Source organism: Schistocerca nitens, chromosome 2, assembly GCF_023898315.1.
Source record: "Schistocerca nitens isolate TAMUIC-IGC-003100 chromosome 2, iqSchNite1.1, whole genome shotgun sequence".
NCBI classification, from domain to species: domain Eukaryota; kingdom Metazoa; phylum Arthropoda; class Insecta; order Orthoptera; family Acrididae; genus Schistocerca; species Schistocerca nitens.
The window spans coordinates 1190607502-1190629068 of NC_064615.1; the positions used below are offsets into that span (position 1 = coordinate 1190607502).

Consider the following 21567-nt stretch of genomic DNA (forward strand, 5'->3'; position numbering starts at 1 on the left):
ACAATGTGAGGATTGGACGTCACGAAGAAAAGCAACTAGTATCTTCCCCCCTCTGAAAGCCCAATCCTGGTATTTACTTTAATCAGTTTACGGAAATCACTGAAAACATAATTCCAGATGGCCCAGTCAGCTTTTTCCCCAATAAGAGAACAGTGCACTAACAGTGCTCAGCAGATAAGGACCACTAACAATGATGATAAGGTAGGAAAATGGAATTCACACAGGTGGAAGATGGAATACCTGGAGTAAGAGATGAGATGAAGACATAAGAAAAGAATAAAATTAATGAATTGAGATGGAGTAGAAAAATAAAAGTTGGAGTGTAAGGCTGGTGTGGAGCCACCAGAGGGTGAAGTAGAACGAGAACAGGTGAGGAGGTGAGGTCAGGCACGAAGCACATGTTCCCAGCTGCACAGAGAAAATCTTAACTCAGACAAGAAGTACGTGGAGAAGGGCAGAAAGAGGGGTGGGGATATAAAGTCACACCCGTTGTGAAGTGGCCACTGAAGTCTTATCTCACTATGTTGAGGAGCACGTTCCACAGCTAAAGTCTCAGGCCTAACTTTGCTGATGGCGAGTGCCCCTTTTGTCACTAAGTACAACACATAACTGGAGAAACAGAATCATATTTCCCATCAAGGTCAAACTTCTTTTGCCTGTGACTTTAAATGGTTCATTTTATTCCCACTATCATTACTAACTCTGCCTTCAATCACTGCGACTGATCTCCACCCCTGTGGACCATTGGTACAGACTTGAGACCTGTCTCACTTGTCTGCCAACTGGCTCCCGGTCAGTCCCTGTCACTGTCATCTGCTAAATGGTTACCTGTAAAAGCAATGTAAACCACATTAATCATAACTGAAACAATCTGAGCACCTCAATGAAGGGCTACTGCCAAACAAAGGCCATAAACTGACTATATGACCGAATTTCAAAACTGTACAGCACAAAATACTGTCATGAGGCTTCAACAACTGCTTTGCAACCTATGCCACAAACTCCGTCCCTCCTATCACGAGCCTTTCTGAATCGTGCAGGTTACAACTAACCCCGATTTCCATGACTTCTGTCAGTGTCTGTGCCTGCCTGACACCTGCCTCGACCAACTCTACACCCCTTCTCCCATTCCTGTGTTGGCTTTACACTCCCCTAGTTACTCTGTATTCTACCATAGCTCACTGAGTTCTTTGTTCCTTCAAAGTTTTCTCTACTCTGGATCACTCATCTTCCACTCCAACTTCTACCCCCTTACTCAGTTTTCACTCTTTCACTCTTGCTCTGCTGTCTGTCTCCCTACGTAGGTACCTACCAACTTTGCTACACAATCTTACAGGTTGTAAACTAATAGTATACTCCATAGCTCTTTCCTGCCTTATTCCTCCCTCTTACCAGTCCACCCACCCATTTCTATTTCCTCTCCAGTTCTATTTCCTCACCACACAGCACAATCAAGGTCACTAATCACTCCACACAGCATGCAGAGCAGGAGACAGAACACACACACACACACACACACACACACACACACACACACACACACACACACACACACAGAGAGAGAGAGAGAGAGAGAGAGAGAGAGAGTGTTAGTTTTTAATTTCTGACAATGGACTCAGTGGACTTCGTTCAATAGCTGTGGAATCCATCATTTCTACTTGCCTGTCCATTCTTCAGTGTTCCTTTTATTTGGTGAAAATGCTCTATACTCTCTCACATTTTACATGATTCATACGGCCACAAGAATAGAGAATTATATTTTTCTTGTTGCCAAACACATGAACAAAATAACAATTTAAGTACAATTAATAAAAGATGCCTGACTCGGTGGTCCAGATTTAAATAATGTCAAAATGAAATCTGTAATATAAAACAGAATTACATTAACAGTTCTTATTTCACAATCCAACAGCAGATAAAACTTGTAACAATATTAATAACAGGAACGATTGATATCGCTGTTAATAAAACAATGGAGTTGTGGTGCTTATCTGCAACTCAGCATCTCCTCATGTGATGATATCACTGTTATGAATTTAAAACCAACAACAAGTCAATAAAACATTCATTTGGTGAAATCCCAAATCAGCAGGGAAACATTGTTTTTTTAAATGTGATGTGTATATTGGAGGAGGATTTCTGTCAAACAGTTAACTGTGCCGAATGTGAACCTAACAGTTAGCCGATTAGTGACGTTAAGCTACCAATACTACAAAGTAAGGCGAGGGTTGCCGACAGAGTCACACAGAAAAACTGCTGTGAAATGTATCCCAGTCTACAGTTTTTCTGCATTAAAGTGATCCACAAATCTCATTACACGGATGGCGTGCATTCGTCGGGATCTCTTACAGCCAAATGACAGTCGGTATGAAGGTGTCAAAGAATTAGTCGAGTCTACTTGTAAATTGAGGTAAAATTGTCATTGACCAAAAAGTTGGTGTCAAACACCTCAGTGTTTTACTGGCTACAGCGCTGTTGGGAGAAGTAAACTGTTGCCATTGTCTGACTTTTCAACTGACTTACACAGCCAGTTATAGAAAGACCTACTGTTTTAATATGAACTCCAAATAACTGCACAACTTGGAATTTTGCACATTAACAAACAAAGTCATTGGAGAAACAAGTGATAGGTCACAGATGAAAAAGGTAGGAGTAAGTAGGTACTGAACTGCACATCTTTTGATCAGTGGTATGACACTTTGGCAGAGAACCATTTTATTTATTATGGGGAATTGTATGCTTGTTACTTTTTAGAAACACATATTTTCTTATCACATGTTACAAGGACTCCTAAGAACTGAACACATTTTCTTTCCTCAGCCCCCATCATACCTCACGTAACTGGGTTACCGTCACATCCACTGCGCAGGAATAGCTATATTTGGTACAAAAAGAAATTTAGTGATAATCCACCAGAACGATCACTGACATCGGAATGTGAAACTGAAGAAGACAGTGCAGAGCTGCGTATTGAAAGTTGTTGATGTGTTGAATTTGAGCATTTCTATTGTAGCCTCTAATATACCTCTCCTTAAATGCCCACACAAGATAAGAAACACAGGAAGAACATGGTATGTACAAAGAAAAGTGGAAGAACTTGAAACAAGCTTTACTCAAGCAAGATCTTCAAAACTTTGTGAAGTGTATACGGTAGATGCAGTTGGTGCAGAACCTGATGACTGTGACATGTGCACCCCATGTGATGTGCATTTTCAAAACCTGAACACTGCTGCCTTGGCAGGCGCCCATACTGACAAGGTACAACTACTGACACTGGTACCAGTACCCCATACAGAAATACACACCCACTTCCTCCAGAAGCTCATAAAATAAAGAATAAAAAACGTATTTGGGCTCGCCCAGATTTCTATTGTCAAAATCTACTGCAAGATGATATGCTTGATGCTGCTTTAGAATATTATATAAGCCCTAGTCAGGCTGATGTTATTTCTGCTAGGAAAAATGGTGAAAAAGTTAGAAGGTAAAAACCAACAATGGAAACTCCATGTAGGAATATCAACAATGTACGAGCTGAGCTGCCCGAGTTGGCAGTCACGTATGCTTGAGGTGTGCTTGCTCGTGTGTACAAATGGCGAGTGTTTCTTTGTTTCTCTTTTGCTTATGAAGACTGTGGCCAAAAGCTTTGTGAAGTGTCTTTTAAGTGCGACTCTATGCAACTTAACACTCCTTCTTTATGGTATGCAACAATATATCTTTACCTACATTGTTAAAAAGGTAAAAAGATATATAACAACATCAGTAAGAGAATCATTTCTCAATGAGAAAGGAGAACCCAAATTTAAAAGCTGATCTCACAAAATTTTACTTCTTATGACCAAAATGAGTCAAATGCCGGCCGGTGAAGAAAGTATGCACTTATTTGTTGCACCGTACGTAGTGTCACAGGGAAGAAGTACACACAGATGGAACTGATGCTCTCGTGTATATGTCGAGAGCCACAAGATAAATGTTGGTTGCGTGAGTGTGCACTGTGTCCTGGTGGTGAAGGGATGACCGTTGAAGCCTTACACCTTCAGCATTCTGAAATTACGTAACCTATGCATTGTGGGAGTGAGGACAGCTGGTCAACAAAACAGTGGAGCTACGGGAGTTTGTTACAGAGGTTAGGTACTTGGTCGTGAAAGGAGTAGTTCGTCATTATATCCACAGCATTCAGAGACAGGCCATAGCAGAAGTAAAATCAGCTAGTTTCCAGAATACTGACACATTAGTTCTTCATTTCAACTTTGCTGAGAACTGGTCTGTTGCTTTGCAGAATGAAGTTCAAAGTTACCATTGGCACACAACACAAGTGTCAATATTCACATGTGTTGCCCACTTCCTTGGTACATCACACTGTGTTGCTACTGTGTGATCTCATTCATGACAGTGCACATGCATGCTACGTTGTCAGCATAACTGATGACATAGCATCTGTATGCCACATATTTCCTATACAAGTGTATGTGACTGATGGTGCTGCATCTCATTTTAAAAACCACTTTAAGCTTAATGAAATTGGAAAACACAGTACAGGAATTACGATAAAAAACTGGATATTTCAGCAACAGGTCATGGAAAAAGTGCATGTGATGGGGTAGGAGGTCTATGTAAACATCTTGCAACAAGATTTAATATCCAGCATGAAGCTGTTGATGATGTAAGAGATGCTACTGAATTTCTACAGACCATATCAAAATTACTACAAAACACAAAACTCTTATTTATAAATGAAAGCACGTTAGGTGAATTCTATTGGAAAAAAAAGACAAAAATGGTCTGCTGTGAAGACAGTGATAGGAATTCAGTCAAGTCACTGCTGGGTTGCATCCTGGAGTGGAACACATGAGGATCCTTCAATAATTAAAGAGACGAATTGGTCTGGAGAAAAAAACTGTTAGTAGGGCAAGTTTGGTACTTTTATGGCTTTAACTTGGCATCACTGGGATGAGCCCTGATCATCTGATGTATCAAAATTGTTTTGTTTATAAATGCAAAAATACATTTCAAGATGGTGAGTCCGCTTGAAACGTACACATTAGTTGAACAACATTCTGCTATTCATTTTTTACTTGCTGAGGGTGAGAAACCTGTGAATATATACTGTAGAATGTCTAAAGTTTATGCTGAAGGTTGTACGAATAGTGCAAATTTTTAAAGTGGGTACAGCAGTTCAATCATGGTATCGACTCAGTGACTGATGAAAACCATTCTGGCCGACCAGTTGCAGTTTCAACTCCCACACTTGAAAGTCGAATTGATGACATTATTCATGCCGACCGCCATGTGACTGTGGAAATGATAGTTGATAAGGTTCAAGTTAGTACTGGTACAGTTCATAACATTATCCATAACAAGCTGAAGTACCACAAAACATCTCCAAGATGGGTCTCAAAGGAGTTGATGCAGCTACACAATGAAACAAGGTTGAGAGTGTGTTCAGAGCTGAAGGAATGTTATGAAAGAGAAGGTGAAGACTTCCTCAACAAAATTTTAACTTGCGATGAAACTTTGGCCAGAATCAAAAAGACAAATCGTGGAGTGGAAACACAACAACTCACCTGGCAAGAAAAAATTCAAAACCAAAAAAACATGACTTTTCCTGTTGATGGTGTTTTGGGATGCTAAAGGTCCACTTTTTGTGATTATCCCAAAGAGCAGCATACAATGAACAGCCAATACTACTTGGTTTTGCTTTTGGACAAGGTGAAGAGAGAGACGTTATGGATCTCAAAGGAGAGGTGTGATTCTCCAGCAAGGCAATGCGCGTCCTCATATTGCTCAACTAACATGTGAAACCATTGACAAAATGGGCTGGGAAGTACTGCCTCAGCCCCCTTATAGTCCTGATTTAGCACCTAGTGGTTTCCATTTGTTTTGTGGACCGAAGGAGGCATTACATCGGAAGAGGTTCCAGGACAATTAGGATGAGAAAAAATTTGTGGGGAATTGGTTCAAACATCAAGATAAAGAGGTCCATGCAGCAGGAATAAAAAAGCTTGTAGCCCATTGGAACAAGTGCACAAATGTTCAAGGGGATTATGTTGAGCAGTAGAAAAAGTATTGTTTTGAAAAAATAAATGCTTTGTTCTCCAGACCAATTTGTCTCTTTGTACTCTTGTACATTACAAAAACAGTTTTCCACATAATGCAGCCCGTTACTATGTGACAAATGCAGAGGTATCAGTATGCTTTAGAAGACTTTGTGGCGAGCAACTTCATTCCTTGTGTATCAATGAAAACAATCAATTTTTGACAAAATTATCAGTTTATGCAAAATAAAATATCCAATTGGATTATGGATTATTCATTTCTTGTGTGGGTGGGACAAATGATTAGTGTCTCTGACGAGCTGCAAGATGTCACCATCTGCTTCATGACACCTCATGGTCTGGGAAATTCTTTCAAATGGCTATCATCAAAAACTTAGTGTGCAGTTCCCATTTCCTAATTACTGCTCTGGGATCATCCTTGTCAATGTGCAAATTCATCTCAGCTCTACAAGTTCAATGACGGGAAAGAAAAAGCTAATGAACTCTTCCCAACAGTGCAGTGTTGACTGTTACAGTGTAGGCCATTTTAATTCATGGTATCTCATAAAGAAGTAAAATCATGACAGAAGACAATGAAAATTCGTGAATAATATCAGAACCATAAAAATGTACACTTATGTTCAGAGGGGGGGGGGGGACAGAAAACTTTGGACGACCAGTACCCATGCTGAACTGAGGTGACTGAAATGCTAATCTTTTTTTGCAGAACATACGAATGTACATGCAATTTTTAGAATATTCAGAATCATGGTTTTAGAGAAAACAATTGATAATGAATCAAAAAATTTCAGATTCTCTCATGAAAATTCGTGAATAATATCAGAACTATAAAAATGTACACTTATGTTCAGAGGGGTGTGGGAGGGGGGGGGGGGGGGACAGTAAACTTTGGACGACCAGTACCCATGCTGAACTGAGGTGACTGAAATGCTAATCTTTTTTTGCAGAACATACTAATGTACATGCAATTTTTAGAATATTCAGAATCATGGTTTTAGAGAAAACAATTGATAATGAATCAAAACATTTCAGATTCTCTCATTTTATATAGAGATACTTTGATGGTTTAAGATTTCAGGATTACTTAGCGGTCTTTCCATTTTATCATTTCTCAAGACAAGTAACTCTGTGTGACTATTCATATTTCCAAATATAATTTTGAAGTTTGCTTAAAGTTACAAATTTTCATAGTCTATTTTTCCAAATTAAAATGAATAAAAGCAAGAAGAGTGTATGTGTAAATCATGTCTGATATTATTGTGAATGAGGTTTTTATTTTAAAATTTTCCCTTTTGTTACTACATTTTCACAAATGCTCTCATTTAGAGAGATCTATAATGTTTTAACAAATCATCAGAAAATCAAAATATTTTAGTTTCTGAAAGGTGGAACTTCAACATATATTTTTCTCAAAGCACTTTAAAATAATGATATTACACATTCACTTTTGACCTGCATAATTCGAGATGAAATCATCCAAAAGTACACAGGGTGGGAGGAAGGGGAGGGTGTAGGAGGGGGAGGGTGTGGGAGGGAGGGAGGGAGGGAGGGAGGGAGGGGGAGAGAGGGAGGGGGGAAGAGAGAGAGAGGGAGGGGGGAAGAGAGAGAGAGGGAGGGGGGGAAGAGAGAGAGAGGGAGGGGGGAAGAGAGAGAGAGGGAGGGGGGGGAGAGAGGGGGATGAGAAGGTCAGGTGTACCGAGAAAAGATGGTGTTATGCCTATTTAAATGGTTTTGAGATTGACTTCTCAAAAGCGTCCTCCCACCATACATGGTCACCTTCTGTTGTCCCCTCAATTTTCACAAAATGCTTATCAAAATGTACAACACACCATCCCGGCAATAGTTTACACTGCAAAACCAGCTCTGTGAATCCCCCACTGCCATTTACTCCAGCCTCACTACTGACAAAATATACAATGGTAATGGCAAAGCAACTTACAAAACAAATATTGCCTAGCAGCAAGCTAGTTTCCACCACACAGCTCTTTAAATACAGATGACAACTGACAACCCAGCAGAGCAGACAAATGGACAAAGAACTGTCTGTCTTGGTGGCATCCAGTACCAAGATAAGATGCAGCAAGTGCTCTAGAACAGGAGTCGAGAGATTTCAGAGCCTACTACATCATGTATGTCAATAGGTTTCTTTTGTACAACACTGGTTTCCCTGCTTTCTGGTAATGGGAACTCTTTATCAGAGACCTCTTCTCATCCCTTTGGACTTAACCTCAGTTATTCTAACCAGCCTTACCTTTTCCTATATGGTGTAACAGTCCCCCCCCCCCCCCCCCCCCCCTCTTTGCGACTACTCACATTTCAGCTCACAGACAGTACTACAGGACTGTGCCTAGCAAAGCTCTGTGGTGTTCAAATTAAACTTTTTTTATATAAAAAAGACTGTGTTTCAATGATATTTGCTTTATTTCAAATGGCATTTAGTAGAATAATTAGCCATGACCAGGACAAAATATGTGCATTTCTGAATCACTTTTTATGGCATGTAAATAGTTTCTTCCTTCTTAGCTTATGTAAATATATTTTCAATCACAAACAAATAATACCTTTACATTATCCAATCTGGTGATCTATGCATTTGCATCCTGCCAACCAATTAAGTTCCACTATGTGCTATAATGGACACAATGCCATACAGAATAGCTGTCAGTATGGTCAGTCCTACAGAACGAATTACTGAAAACTATACAGGGGTGTGGTCTTAGTTTTTACTCTTCTGACTCAATGTACAGAGTGGCAAATGAAGTATGTAACACCTTAACGAAATGTTGAAAAATTTGTCACGAGCAACAGGACTATGTTTCTTTCCACTAAGACACTGTACAAAGCATCTAATCGTTGTTGTTGTGGTCTTCAGTCCTGACACTGGTTTGATGCAGCTCTCCATGCTACTCTATCCTGTGCAAGCTGCTTCATCTCCCAGTACCTACTGCAACCTACATCCTTCTGAATCTGCTTAGTGTATTCATCTCTTGGTCTCCCTCTACGATTTTTACCCTCCACACTGCCCTCCAATACTAAACTGGTGATCCCTTGATGCCTCAGAACATGTCCTACCAACCGATGCCTTCTTCTAGTCAAGTTGTGCCACAAACTTCTCTTCTCCCCAATCCTATTCAACACTTCCTCATTAGTTATGTGATCTACCCATGTAATCTTCAGCATTCTTCTCTAGCACCACATTTCAAAAGCTTATATTCTCTTCTTGTCCAAACTATTTATCCTCCATGTTTCACTTCCATACATGGCTACACTACATACAAATACTTTCAGAAACAACTGCCTGACACTTAAATCTATACTCGATGTTAACAAATTTTTCTTCTTCTGAAATGCTTTCCTTGCCATTGCTAGTTTACATTTTATATCCTCTCTACTTTGACCATCATCAGTTATTTTGTTCCTTTACTAGTTTAAGTGTCTCATTTCCTAATCTAATTCCCTCAGCATCACCCGACTTAATTCGACTACATTCCATTATCCTTGTTTTGCTTTTGTTGATGTTCATCTTATATCCTCCTTTCAAGACACTGTCCATTCCGATCAACTGCTCTTCCAAGTCCTTTGCTGTCTCTGACAGAATTACAATGTCATCGGCGAACCTCAAAGTTTTTATTTCTTCTTCGTGGATTTTAATACCTACTCCAAATTTTTCTTTTTTTTCTTCACTGCTTGCTCAATATAGAGATTGAATAACACTGGGGATAGGCTACATCCCTGTCTCACTCCCTTCCCAACCACTGCTTCCCTTTCATGCCCCTCAACTCTTATAACTGCCATCTGGTTTCTGTACAAATTGTAAATAGCTTTTCGCTCCCTGTATTTTACCCCTGCCACCTTCAGAATTTGAAAGAGAGTATTCCAGTCAACATTGTCAAAAGCTTTCTCTAAGTCTACAAATGCTAGAAACGTAGGTTTGCCTTTCCTTAATCTGGCTTCTAGGATAAGTCGTAGGGTCAGTATTACCTCACGTGTTCCAATATTTCTACGGAATCCAAACTGATCTTCCCCGAGGTTGGCTTATACCAGTTTTTCCATTCGTCTGTAAAGAATTCGTGTCAGTATTTTGCAGCCGTAACTTATTAAACTGATAGTTCGGTAATTTTCACATGTGTCAACACCTGCTTTCTTTAGGATTGGAATTATTATATTCTTCTTGAAGTCTGAGGGTACTTCGCCTGTCTCATACATCTTGGTAACCAGATGGTAGAGTTTTGTCAGGAATGGCTCTCCCAAGGCTGTCAGTAGTTCTAATGGAATGCTGTCTACTCCTGGAGCTTTGATGCAACTCAGGTCTTTCAGTTAATATTGGCAATTCCTTTGGCAGTTAACTGACAAATATATCATATCAGTTATACTTTAAACAGAAAAAACTATTATGTTTTCAGAAGAGCATACCTGAAAATGTGTGATTTCAAAATGTAACCTGTTCTCCACAACAAAAGGACACAACAATTAATTTCAATTAAGAAAGGGAATGACATAAAATGCTGTACATACCTAAATTTCTTTGGATTGCCATGAAGCTTCACGTGTCTTGCAAAACTTCGGTATCTCGTATAAACCTTGGCACACTGAGAACACTTGAAATTTGGTGGTTGGTTGTGCTCAGTCTGATGATGGGACCGCAGCTCCTGCAGACTGCTTAGCACAGCTGTGCAGTCTGTGCACTGCCATGAATATCCGTCCATAACAGTCTTTGGTCTGGGCTTTGCTTCCCCATCTTTTTTTTTCCTTGATGACCCACTCTTCTTTTTTAGAGTCTTCCCTTCAGACATGTTTTCTTCCTCACTATTTTCTTCCTTAATTCCACAAAATTCCTCATTTTCAGGGTTACGTTCATGTTCTATAGGTTTGAGATCTTCAATTTCACTATTTTCCTTCTCTTTCTTTTCTGTTCTCGTTTCCTTCACCATAAGCAGCCTCTGCTCGAGTGGGATTCGTTCTTCTGAAATTGACCTCTCCCTCCTCATCGACCGTTCTTTAACAGAATTCTTAGATTTAGATGGGACACCATCTTTCACTGAAGTTTTATCTCGAACTGCCAATCGCTCCTTCATCGGAGCCGTTCGTTTAACAGGAACACACCGTTTTCGTCGGGAAGAAGCTGATGAACCAGTTTCTGTAATTATTAAAGGTAAATGGCATATTTTTAGACATGTTTTGGCACAAGAAATTTTTATAATTATTTCACAAAACAAGTACGCAAAGTTTATGTCAGATGCTAAACGTTAAAAAAGGAATGTTTGAAAGAAGCTAGGTAGAAGATCCAGTGTGATGCACAAACTTATTAATTTTGTGTGGCTTTATGAAAGATGTACTGTCTATTCTCCTTTTGTCCGTGAACTGGATATTACATTTAGCATCAGGTGTTAAGTGATCATTGTGGATTTGGCAAGCACATATCCATTTTCTACAGTGCACCACAGTCTCAGTTTTCGATACAGTGCAACAGAAGTGTAGGCCTATACAAATGCGAAGTTGGCAGCAGGCCATTTGATACTTGTATTAGACTATAGTAATGGCATGTCATTCAAAGATTGTACTGGGAAAAGTTTTCAGACACAAATGTCCTGACAGGATTATGTCTGAAGCGATTTGGGATGTTTAAGGCCACTGATTCCAACTATGGGAGACACAGAAGGATCAGGACACTGCAATTAGGCAAGGCAATTCTTCACAAAGCTGACAATCATCCTAGTGTCAGCATAATACAAGTAACTGCAGAAATAATGTTGATCACATGACTTCCATGTCGATATTGTGGAGGGCTGTGAAACTGTATACAATTAGTGCATTGGGGATTCAGTGTGGCGGCATGTCGACATCTTAACTGTACCTGTAGTGGTACATCGTATGATGATGCACCACTGTGTAGCTTTATCACCCCCACAATACATCATACGATATGTTTACACTTTTTTTTATACATTTTAATAATTTTTACAACAGGAGCAATTTAAAATAAGAACTACAAAGTGTTTGTTGTATACTTCTTTGAGCGACACAGAGATTGAGGGAGAGCTGGCCCATATCACTAACGTCGATTTGCAGTAGGTTAGGGTTGGGTTGTTTGGGGAAGGAGACCAGACAGCGAGGTCATCGGTCTCATTGGATTAGGGAAGGACGGGGAAGGAAGTCGGCCGTGCCCTTTGAAAGGAACCATCCCGGCATTTGTCTGGAGCAATTTAGGGAAAGAGGGAGAGCTGGCAGATGCCCTTTGGGCAGCACAGGGATTTCACACCACCAGATAAAATCTTAACTGAATTAACAGCCATGTACTGTGAGAAGAATCCTGCATCTATGCTCTGTTCTGCAACCATTGTCCTAATAGTGTAAAAAGTAACTGATTATGTAAATGTTCTTCTGAGTTCAGTATATGTTTGAACCAAACTTGCTCATTCATAAATGTTATTACAGGACTTAAAGTTTTGATATGTTGTGAAAATAAACGTGCTTGAAGTTTTGTGAGATAAAAAGTATTACTGATGTTTTGCATTTCAGGACCTTTATTTTCAAGACAGCATATATACAGACAAATATTGGCTCTTTGTTATTTTCATGTGTGCTATCATGACTAATTGAAGTTGTTTATTTTGAAATGAAAATTAACTGGACAGTGAATTTTAAGAAAAGATCTGGTGAAATTGGTTTGGAAACCAAATAAAATACAATAAAAATAGTACAAGTTACTAATATCTCTGGGCTTACAATACTACAACAGAACAGAATATTACACACTATTTCAACATTTTTTGTTTGAAAAATGTTCAGTGAGAATGCATCTGAAAAAAAATTAGAATTCTGTAAACAACAATAGACCTACAAATAGAGATTAACAAGCGCTGCTGTGTGGCAGTGTTACCATATCTATGGTTCTTATGGTTACATAAATAGATTACAAAATGCTTTAATATGAAAGTTTTACTACAAAAAGATTGAATCATTGTGCCTCTTTTCAATCTAAGAAATATTAGAATGAACCTGTGAACAAAACATACTTCAGAAAAAAGTAATTTACGTCCAATAACAGTGAAGCTATTATAATTTTGAAAGTTGAATGCTAACTCAGCATGTCACACAAATATGCTTACTCTTCTTACAGGGGTCATGATACTTTATAAAGAAGACCATTTTGGACATTTCATTTGAGGAGGATTTTCATGCTGTATGCATTCTTATGATTAGCACACTGTGAAGAGCTGTAGAAAATGAGTTCTAATGTGGTAATAAATATTTCCGGATTTGTGTCAGCCTAACATAATTTTCTTCTCCTGTAAGGAAAAAAATAAAGATTGGAATGAAACAGTATTTTTAAGATCTTGGGAAAAGTAATCAACAGTTTTAAACCATGAAAAACTTACAGATTATCTTATGTTAGAAGTGTGCTTTTTTGTGCTTTCCCCAATAAATGATAACATGTGCATTAAGAAGATACCCTAGAACGTGCAGGTGCACATGCTGGTGTACTCGACACAGTGATACAGAGACAAGACACAACCAGTAGGGCTGTGATAATGAAACATAAACACCACTCACACATTAAGTCTTAAGCCTGTTCCGACTGCTGCCTACAAGGCAGTACGAGGAGCCATCCGTGATTACGAGACACGTGATCAGCATAACACCGATCTCTCCAGCAGTATTGTATGTATCTCGTGCTGTTGAGACACATATCTGTTACTTGTTTTTATTATTATTATTATTATTATTATTATTTTTAATTTGTTGTGCACATCCTTTTAATGAATAGGACTGTCGACACAAATCACACTTGGCTTTATTTCCTAGTTTGTTTCAGAGAAAAATCATACCATTTGCTTCTTGTCCACAACACAATGAGAAAATGCACTAAATTTATTATTATTATTATTATAAACTTGTATGAATAGTAGGAATAAAGAGGCATCATAAAACAGAATGAATGTCTCCCATCAGCTCATATCACAATTTAACTTTATTATCACTCTGAATACTTTGTAAGAGATGTAGGTACCAAATTAATTTATGTCAGAGACATACAGTTCCTGTACAAGTCATTCATGCCATCTATCAGTGCCATATGGTGTTTGAATTCACAGGTCGATGAAATGTATTTGGCAGCGAGGAATTGGGAAACCACTGACCACTGACCACTGACACAACCAGAGCTAAACACAAGCTGCGTGCGGGGGAAAAAAAATGTGGTGAGTGTCAAAATGTATTTGGCACAATTGACATTGCACACTGAGAATAAGAAATTGACGGAATTTCAAAACTACAGAGTTTGCATGGAGACATACAGAGAAGAAGACGTATGAGTACCAAAAATTCTCTCTCTCTCTCTCTCTCTCTCTCTCTCTCTCTCTCTCTCTCTCTCTCTCTGAGTCCACTGAGGGCAATGAATTGGAGGAATATGGAAGCTACCGATTTGGCCCACATCAGACATGAACTATGTGCGAGGGAGGAAATGTATGAGTAATGAAATGTTTCAGGCAGTAATGAAATGGTACTCGGTTTCTTGTGGCATACTTATTACTCAGTAACAAAATATGTACAATATGCAACAGCTGCAGTAACGAGTTTTGCCCACTGGTGGTGTACCTGCATCAGTTGTACCTGAGTTGCCAGGTGTTTATTGTTTTACTGAACCGTTTGGTATTTCAGGCCCATGTTCAGTGTTCGGTATATAAGTCTGAGAGGTTCGGTATTTTTATAATTCCGTATAGCTAATATATTTATTCATTTCGAAAATCAAGTCATTAAACATTTGGTGGGGTGTTGGCAGCTGGCGCATGCTGCATTTGTTACCTCGACTGGCCGCTGTATTGTCCATCTCTCTGTTTCACTGCTTTCAGCTGTCAGCCTATGCTGCACACAGATTTATTAGTTGAACCTCAGGGTTGAACGCCGTTGCATTCTGATTTTATTTTGCACAGTGTTTCATACACGTATCTGACCTAAAAATGTGTATACAAGCATCAAAGGTGGTGGGTACTGAAGAAGCCATTGACAGAAATAGTGTACATGAAGAGATACACGTACTAATTACAACTTTGGAACAATCACATAGTCAAGCTTTTACATCCACAAACTTCCTTTCATTGAAAAATTTTTGAATGGGAAAGAAATGCCTAACATAAAAAAGATATACATTTGATAATGGCAGTTCCATGCAGAAAAGGCTATGCGAAAAGATTCGTCAGCCACATGAACCATTTATGGTGTCGCACCACAAACAAATTTAGTGTCAATATAGTAAAAGCAGGATTCGGCATTCATTGTAATTCGAAATTTCACACGTGCTCTGACTTTTACCACAAAATGAAATGTAACAAAATTCATTGAAAGCTGTAACCAGCAACAATTAATATAACTTTTAATGTTTACTAACTGCTTTATTTTGTTCACCCTCAGCTCAGCAAACACTTTCACCAGGCAATGTTCGGTAACTTTGTCAATATAATCTGGTAACTCTAGTTATACAAAGAGTGTCAAAAGAGCAAGCCGTGCCTTGCTTAGCAATTCAGGGTGGCCAACGGCTCCTGTACTTTGAAACTAGACATCCAACACACGGCTTGCTTACCACTGCTGGACAAGGTGTCCTCCAGAGGCCAGCAATCGCCTGTAGTGACAGTGTTAGGGCTGCAATCCTATGGTTCAGAAACATTTCTGCCATATTCTAATGCATTTAAGAGCAGAGATATTTATGCAAACACTAATTTTAAGTCAGTTCAGTGTTTACAGAATTGTTAGTTTTATATAACCTAACAGATAACATTAACAGATTATCTACTAGTAATGGTTATGATAAAATCTAGACCCCATTTATGTGAGAGTAAAATTTTTGTTCTGTTGAATAACTGAAAAGCTGTTCTTAAAGGCCTTGTAACAATCACTGTTTGCAAATAATTTTGATCTTCTTGAATACATGATGTTATCTCACGTAACTAATTTTCAGTTTCTCTTGTCAATAAATTTCACTACACAAAATATTGAGGCATATGAACAATGTTATCAAAATATCAGATCTAGAAATCCCCCAGACAAAATTTTGCTTACAAAATGGAAAAATGTGCAGACCCATCCGAAACAGAAATCAGTGGGGGGAATGTCTGTGTGGGAATGTCTGTGTGGGAATGTCTTTGCCTACACGAATGATTCTGCCCACATCTCAAAATGGAGTGACCATCATCATCATTATAAATATTTGAAAATGAGCTGCTTTCTCCGAAAATTATTTTCAGAAATTAGTTCAGGAGCCCACACAATGTGTAAATGGTTGCAATGACATACTAGATCTCTTGGTGACAAACAATCCTGAGCAAATAGACAGCTCTACGATGGGTACATGTATTAGTGATCACAACCTCATCGTGGCATAGCTGAATATTGTAATAGCCAAATTTGCCAAAAATAAATGCAACAGTATTATGAAAAAGGAAAGTTTCCACTCACCATATAGCGTAGATGCCAATTCGCAGATAGGCATAATAAAAAGACTGTCACAAAAAAAGCTTTCGGTCAGTAAGGCCTTCATCAAAAATAGACGACAGAGAGACAGACACACAGACACACACACACAAATGTAACTCACAGACACGACTGCAGTCTTGGGCAACAGTAGCCATACTGCTGTGGCTACAGTTGCCTGAGACTCCAGTCATGTGCGTGTGAGCTGCATTTGCATGAATTTGTTGTCGTCTATTTTTGACAAAGGCCTTACTGGCCAATAGTTTTTTTTTTATTTTTTATTTTTTATTTATTTATTTATTTTTTTACAGTCTTTTTGATGTATCGATCTGCAACTCAGCATCTCCGCTATGTGGTGAGTGGCAACTTTCCTTTTCAAAATATTGTTACATTCCATCCTGGATTTTCCATCATTTGAAAAATAAATGCAAAATATATCTACTTTAAAAATTAACTTAACACCTTCTTAAGAGTGTTTCCATTCCTTACAAACTACTAACTACGTGCTGGCCAGATGTTGCTTGGATTAAAAGAAATACTACTGACAGAAACTGATAGTTTCACTCCAGTAAATTAATAAGAGATGGAACAGATCCTCCATGATGTACAAAACAAATTGAGACACTGATGCTGAACTAATGAAAAAAAAGTCAGTTTTAAAAGAATGCAAAATCACCAAGACCAGGTTTTTTTTGCATAACCTTGAAACTTAGCATGGACTTAAATGTGAGATACTTCTTAATAGTTTCCACAAACCAAACTCTGTCTCGAAATCTGGCAGAAGATCCATTGAGATTACGGTTATATGTAAAACATACCAACGGTAATACACGATCAATACGTTCAATGTGTGATAGCAATCTTAACATTAACAGTGACAGTGCCATTAAGGCAGAGTTACAAAAAATGGTTTTCCAAAATTCCTTCACCAAAGAAGATGTGGTAAATATTCCAGAAGTTGAATCAGGAACAGCTGACAACATGAGTAATTTAGAAATTGAAATTTGTTCCCCGCAGTGTGGCAAAGCAACTTAAGGCAATACAATCAAGTCTCCAAACACGCTGATGAAATAGCTCCATTTTTAGCAATCACATACAGCAACTCACCAGCATAAGATCTGTACCTAAACTTGCACAGGTCACACCAACACACAATAATGAAAACAGAATTATAAACCCATGAACAGTGGACATTGCTGAGTTGGTGTGGGTTGTATACCTCAACGAGACAGATGGCGGTACCATACGTGCAACAACAACAGATGGAGAATCTGTGGAGAGCCAGACAAACTAATGATTCCTGAAGAGGGGTAACAGGATTTTCTGTAGCTGCAGTCTAGGGGTAACAGGATTTTCTGTAGCTGCAGTCTGGATTACTGACGAATCTGGCTTTCATAACATTAGCGAACACAGACTTGCTGTGTCGATACTGCAAATGGCTGAAGGTGTGGGGAAACTACAGGCATTATTTTTCCAGAGCATATGTAGTTCTACTCTATTACTTAATGATGATGGCATCCTCTTGGGTAAAATATTTCAGATGTAATTTAGATCTCTATTCACACTTCCAAGTGGGGACTACTCAAAAGGATTTTGTCATCAAGAAAAACAAAACTGGCGTACTATGGATCTGAGTGTGCAATGTTAGATTTCTTAATCAGATATGTAGATTAGAAAATTTAAAAAGGGAAATGGATTGGTTGAAGTTAGATATAGTGGTAGTTAATGAAGTGTGACGGAAGGAAGAACACATTTTTTGGAAGGGCGAATAAAGGGTTACAAACACTGAAATAAATAGGGGTAATGCAGGAGTGGGCTAGTAATGAATAAGAAAATAGAAATGCAGGTAAGCAACTACGAACAGCACAGTGAATGCATGATCGTACCCACGACAGACATGAAGCCACCATCCCTGACATCATGTCAAGATACTACACCAATTAGCTCCACACATGAAGCTGAGATTGAAAAAAATGCATGAAGAGATAAAATAGGTAATTCAGATATTTAAGGGAAAGTAACATTTAATTGTGATGGGGGGACTGGAATTCAACCGTAGAAAAAGGGAAAGACAAATGATAACGAGACAAGACGAAGAAAAAAAGGTAAGTAAACTGTTTATCACTTCAAAAGTAATTGCCATAACTGTTTGCTCATTTATCCCAGTGTGAGGAAAGGTGGTCAATGCCATTACGGTAAAATGTTTGCGGTTGTACACAGGCACGCACCTCTTACATCTGATGCAAATTGACGGCCACAAATGTGTTTCTACAGGGCTCCAAAAAACAGAGAAATCACATAAGAGGAGATCAGGATTGTACAGAAGATGAGTAATGGCTTCCCAGCAAAACTTCTGCAGCATATTCACCATCCACAGCTTACCAAGCTTGTTTCATGTAGGCTGCAGAAGGTTCACTGGTAAGCTCTCGCATATCCTCCATACAGTACCAATCTCATTCCCTGTGATTTCTGCATATTTGGAGTCCTGAAGAAAGACATTCGTGGCATCTTTGGAGTCCTGAAGAAAGACATTCGTGGCTGCCGATTTACATCAGATGAAGAGGTGCACGCCTCAGTACAATCACAGTTCTGTAGGTAACTGCAAACATTTTCCCATGAAGGCACAGATCTTCCTGTCTCACAGTGGGATGAATGTTTTAATGTTTGTGGCAATTACTTTTGAAATAATAAAGAGTTCACTAACTTATTTCCATCTGATTTGTTTTCATTTGACTGTCCATTATCAAATAGTCTATGGGCTGGGTGAAAGGAACTAAAAGGGAAGTCACCTCGTAGAATTTGGCACACAGTGTAATTTAATCATTGCTAACACTTGCTTTAAGAACTATGTACAAAGGCTATAGACATGAAAAAGATCTGGTAGAGCTGGAAGGTTTCAGAATGATTGTGTAATAGTATGAGAGAGACTTAGAAACTGCATTTTAAACTGTAAGATATAGCCAGGGGCAGGTGTCGATGTTGACCATATATCGTTGGTTATGGACTGTATATTAAAACTGAAAAAATTGCAGAAAGGTAGAATATTAAGGAGACAGGACCTGGATAAATTGAAGTAACCAGAAGTTTTTCACAGAAAATATAAACATGCAGCAAAAGAAGCACGCAAATGGAATACAGACATACCAAGGAATGAAAAATCCCCAAATTGTTAATGTTTTATGGAAGCTCAAAATTTAGCACACACATTGGTGTCAGATGCTTTAAATAGTTTGCCCAACATAACTGTCTTGAAATTTGACAGAAAATCCAGAATGATTCTGGTCATTGTGAAGTATACTGGAAGCAAAACATAATCAATACCTTCAATGCACGATAGCTATGGCATTGCTTCTGACGACAGTGCCATTAATCCATAGTTGTTAAACATATTTTTCTGCATTTCCTTCATTAAAGAAAAAAAATGGAGTAAATCTTTCAGAATTTGAATCAAGAACAACTCACAACTTGAGTTATTCTGAAGTAGATAACCTCAGTGTAGAGAAACAACTTAGGTCCTTCAATTAATGCAAGTTTTCTGCTCCAGACCGCATACTAATTACTTATAACTCCACTGATGGTGAAATAACTTAATCTTTAGCAATCATAGACAACTGCTTGCTCGACAAAAGGTCCATACCATACGTAATGACTCGAAACCAGTAAAGGTCACACCAATACACAAGAAAGAAAACATAAGTAATCCACTGATTTATAGAACCATATCAGTGACATCAACCTGCAGTAGGATTACAGAAATATATAAGCTGTTCCAATACTGTGAAATATCTCGAAGAAAACAATATATGGACATATGGCTGGCACAGATTCAGAAAATATTATTCTCAGAAACACAAATGGCGTTCTATTCATGTGAAGTAGTAAATGCTATCGACAGGGGAGACTGAATTTCTGAAAGTCATTATCTAGGTCTGACTTTTGTTTACATCTTATAGTTTTCATTATATTAAATGCCTTTTTTTTCTGCTATAGTGTGTGTGTGTGTGTGTGTGTGTGTGTGTGTGTGTGTGTGTTTGAGGTTTATGGGCGCTAAACAGCGTGGTCATCAGCGCCCAAACACATAAAAACAGGAACAGATGCAGTGAAGGGACTAAGACGGACAGCAAACAAGGAGAACGGCTAAAAGACACAGACCTGACGCAGTTCCACATCCTCACAGACAGAAGCAAAACAAGAGGAGAAGAAACGCACTAAAAAAGGAAAGGAAACACAAGGAAAAGAGAACAGAAAACGAAGGGAAACAAGGAGGTAATCGTGACTGGCGGACCTCTTACCTAAAACCCGGGTGAGCCAGTCACCCAGCAGCACATTAAAACCCTCTCCCTAAAACCCGAGGCAACAAATTGGATAGGACACAAAACCGCAAGACCTTAATCACAGTCGTTGTGTCGTCTTGCAAAATAGAGGGCAAATCCGGTGGCAAAGAAACCACCGCCCTCTGGTCAGAGAATAAAAGACAGTCAAGTAAAATGTGGCGGACAGTAATCTGGACGCCACAAGCACTGCAGATTGGGGGGTCCTCCCGCAGGAGTAAAAAACCATGCGTTAAGGGACTGTGCCCGATGCGGAGGCGAGTGAGGAGAACCTCATCCCGCCTGCATGACTGGTAGGACGTACGCCATGGCCGCGTGGTGGCCTTGACCAGACGCAGCTTATTTTCACCGACTGCCAGCCACTCCTCTTCCCATTGACGCATAACACGAAAACGCAGGAAGGAGGTAACAGCATGGAGGGGGACGGCACAGTCAACAACGTGAGGGAGGGAACATGCATCTTTGGCAGCCACATCTGCCAGTTCGTTTCCGCTAATACCCACATGCCCCGGCACCCAGCAGAAAGAAACCTCCTTCCCCTGCCATTGCAGGTGGAGTAGGGTATCATGGATGTTCTGGACGAGCGTATCGGCTGGGTACAAGTGTTCCATGGTCTCAAGGGCATTCAGGGAGTCAGAACAGATGAGGAACTTAAGACTGGGAACACATCTCATCTGCTCCAACGCCCGCAAGATCGCAAACCATTCAGCATCAAA

General features: G+C 39.1%; 1 protein-coding gene across 1 annotated transcript in view; it reads right to left on the minus strand.

Moving 5' to 3' along the window:
• LOC126237533 (zinc finger protein 879-like) overlaps window positions 1-21567 on the minus strand; it is a 388958-nt gene that overhangs the window by 207192 nt on the left and 160199 nt on the right. Inside the window, exon 4 of the mRNA XM_049947716.1 lies at window positions 10569-11190. Within this exon, the coding sequence (XP_049803673.1) occupies window positions 10569-11190 (622 nt within the window). The remainder of the gene's footprint in view (window positions 1-10568; window positions 11191-21567) is intronic.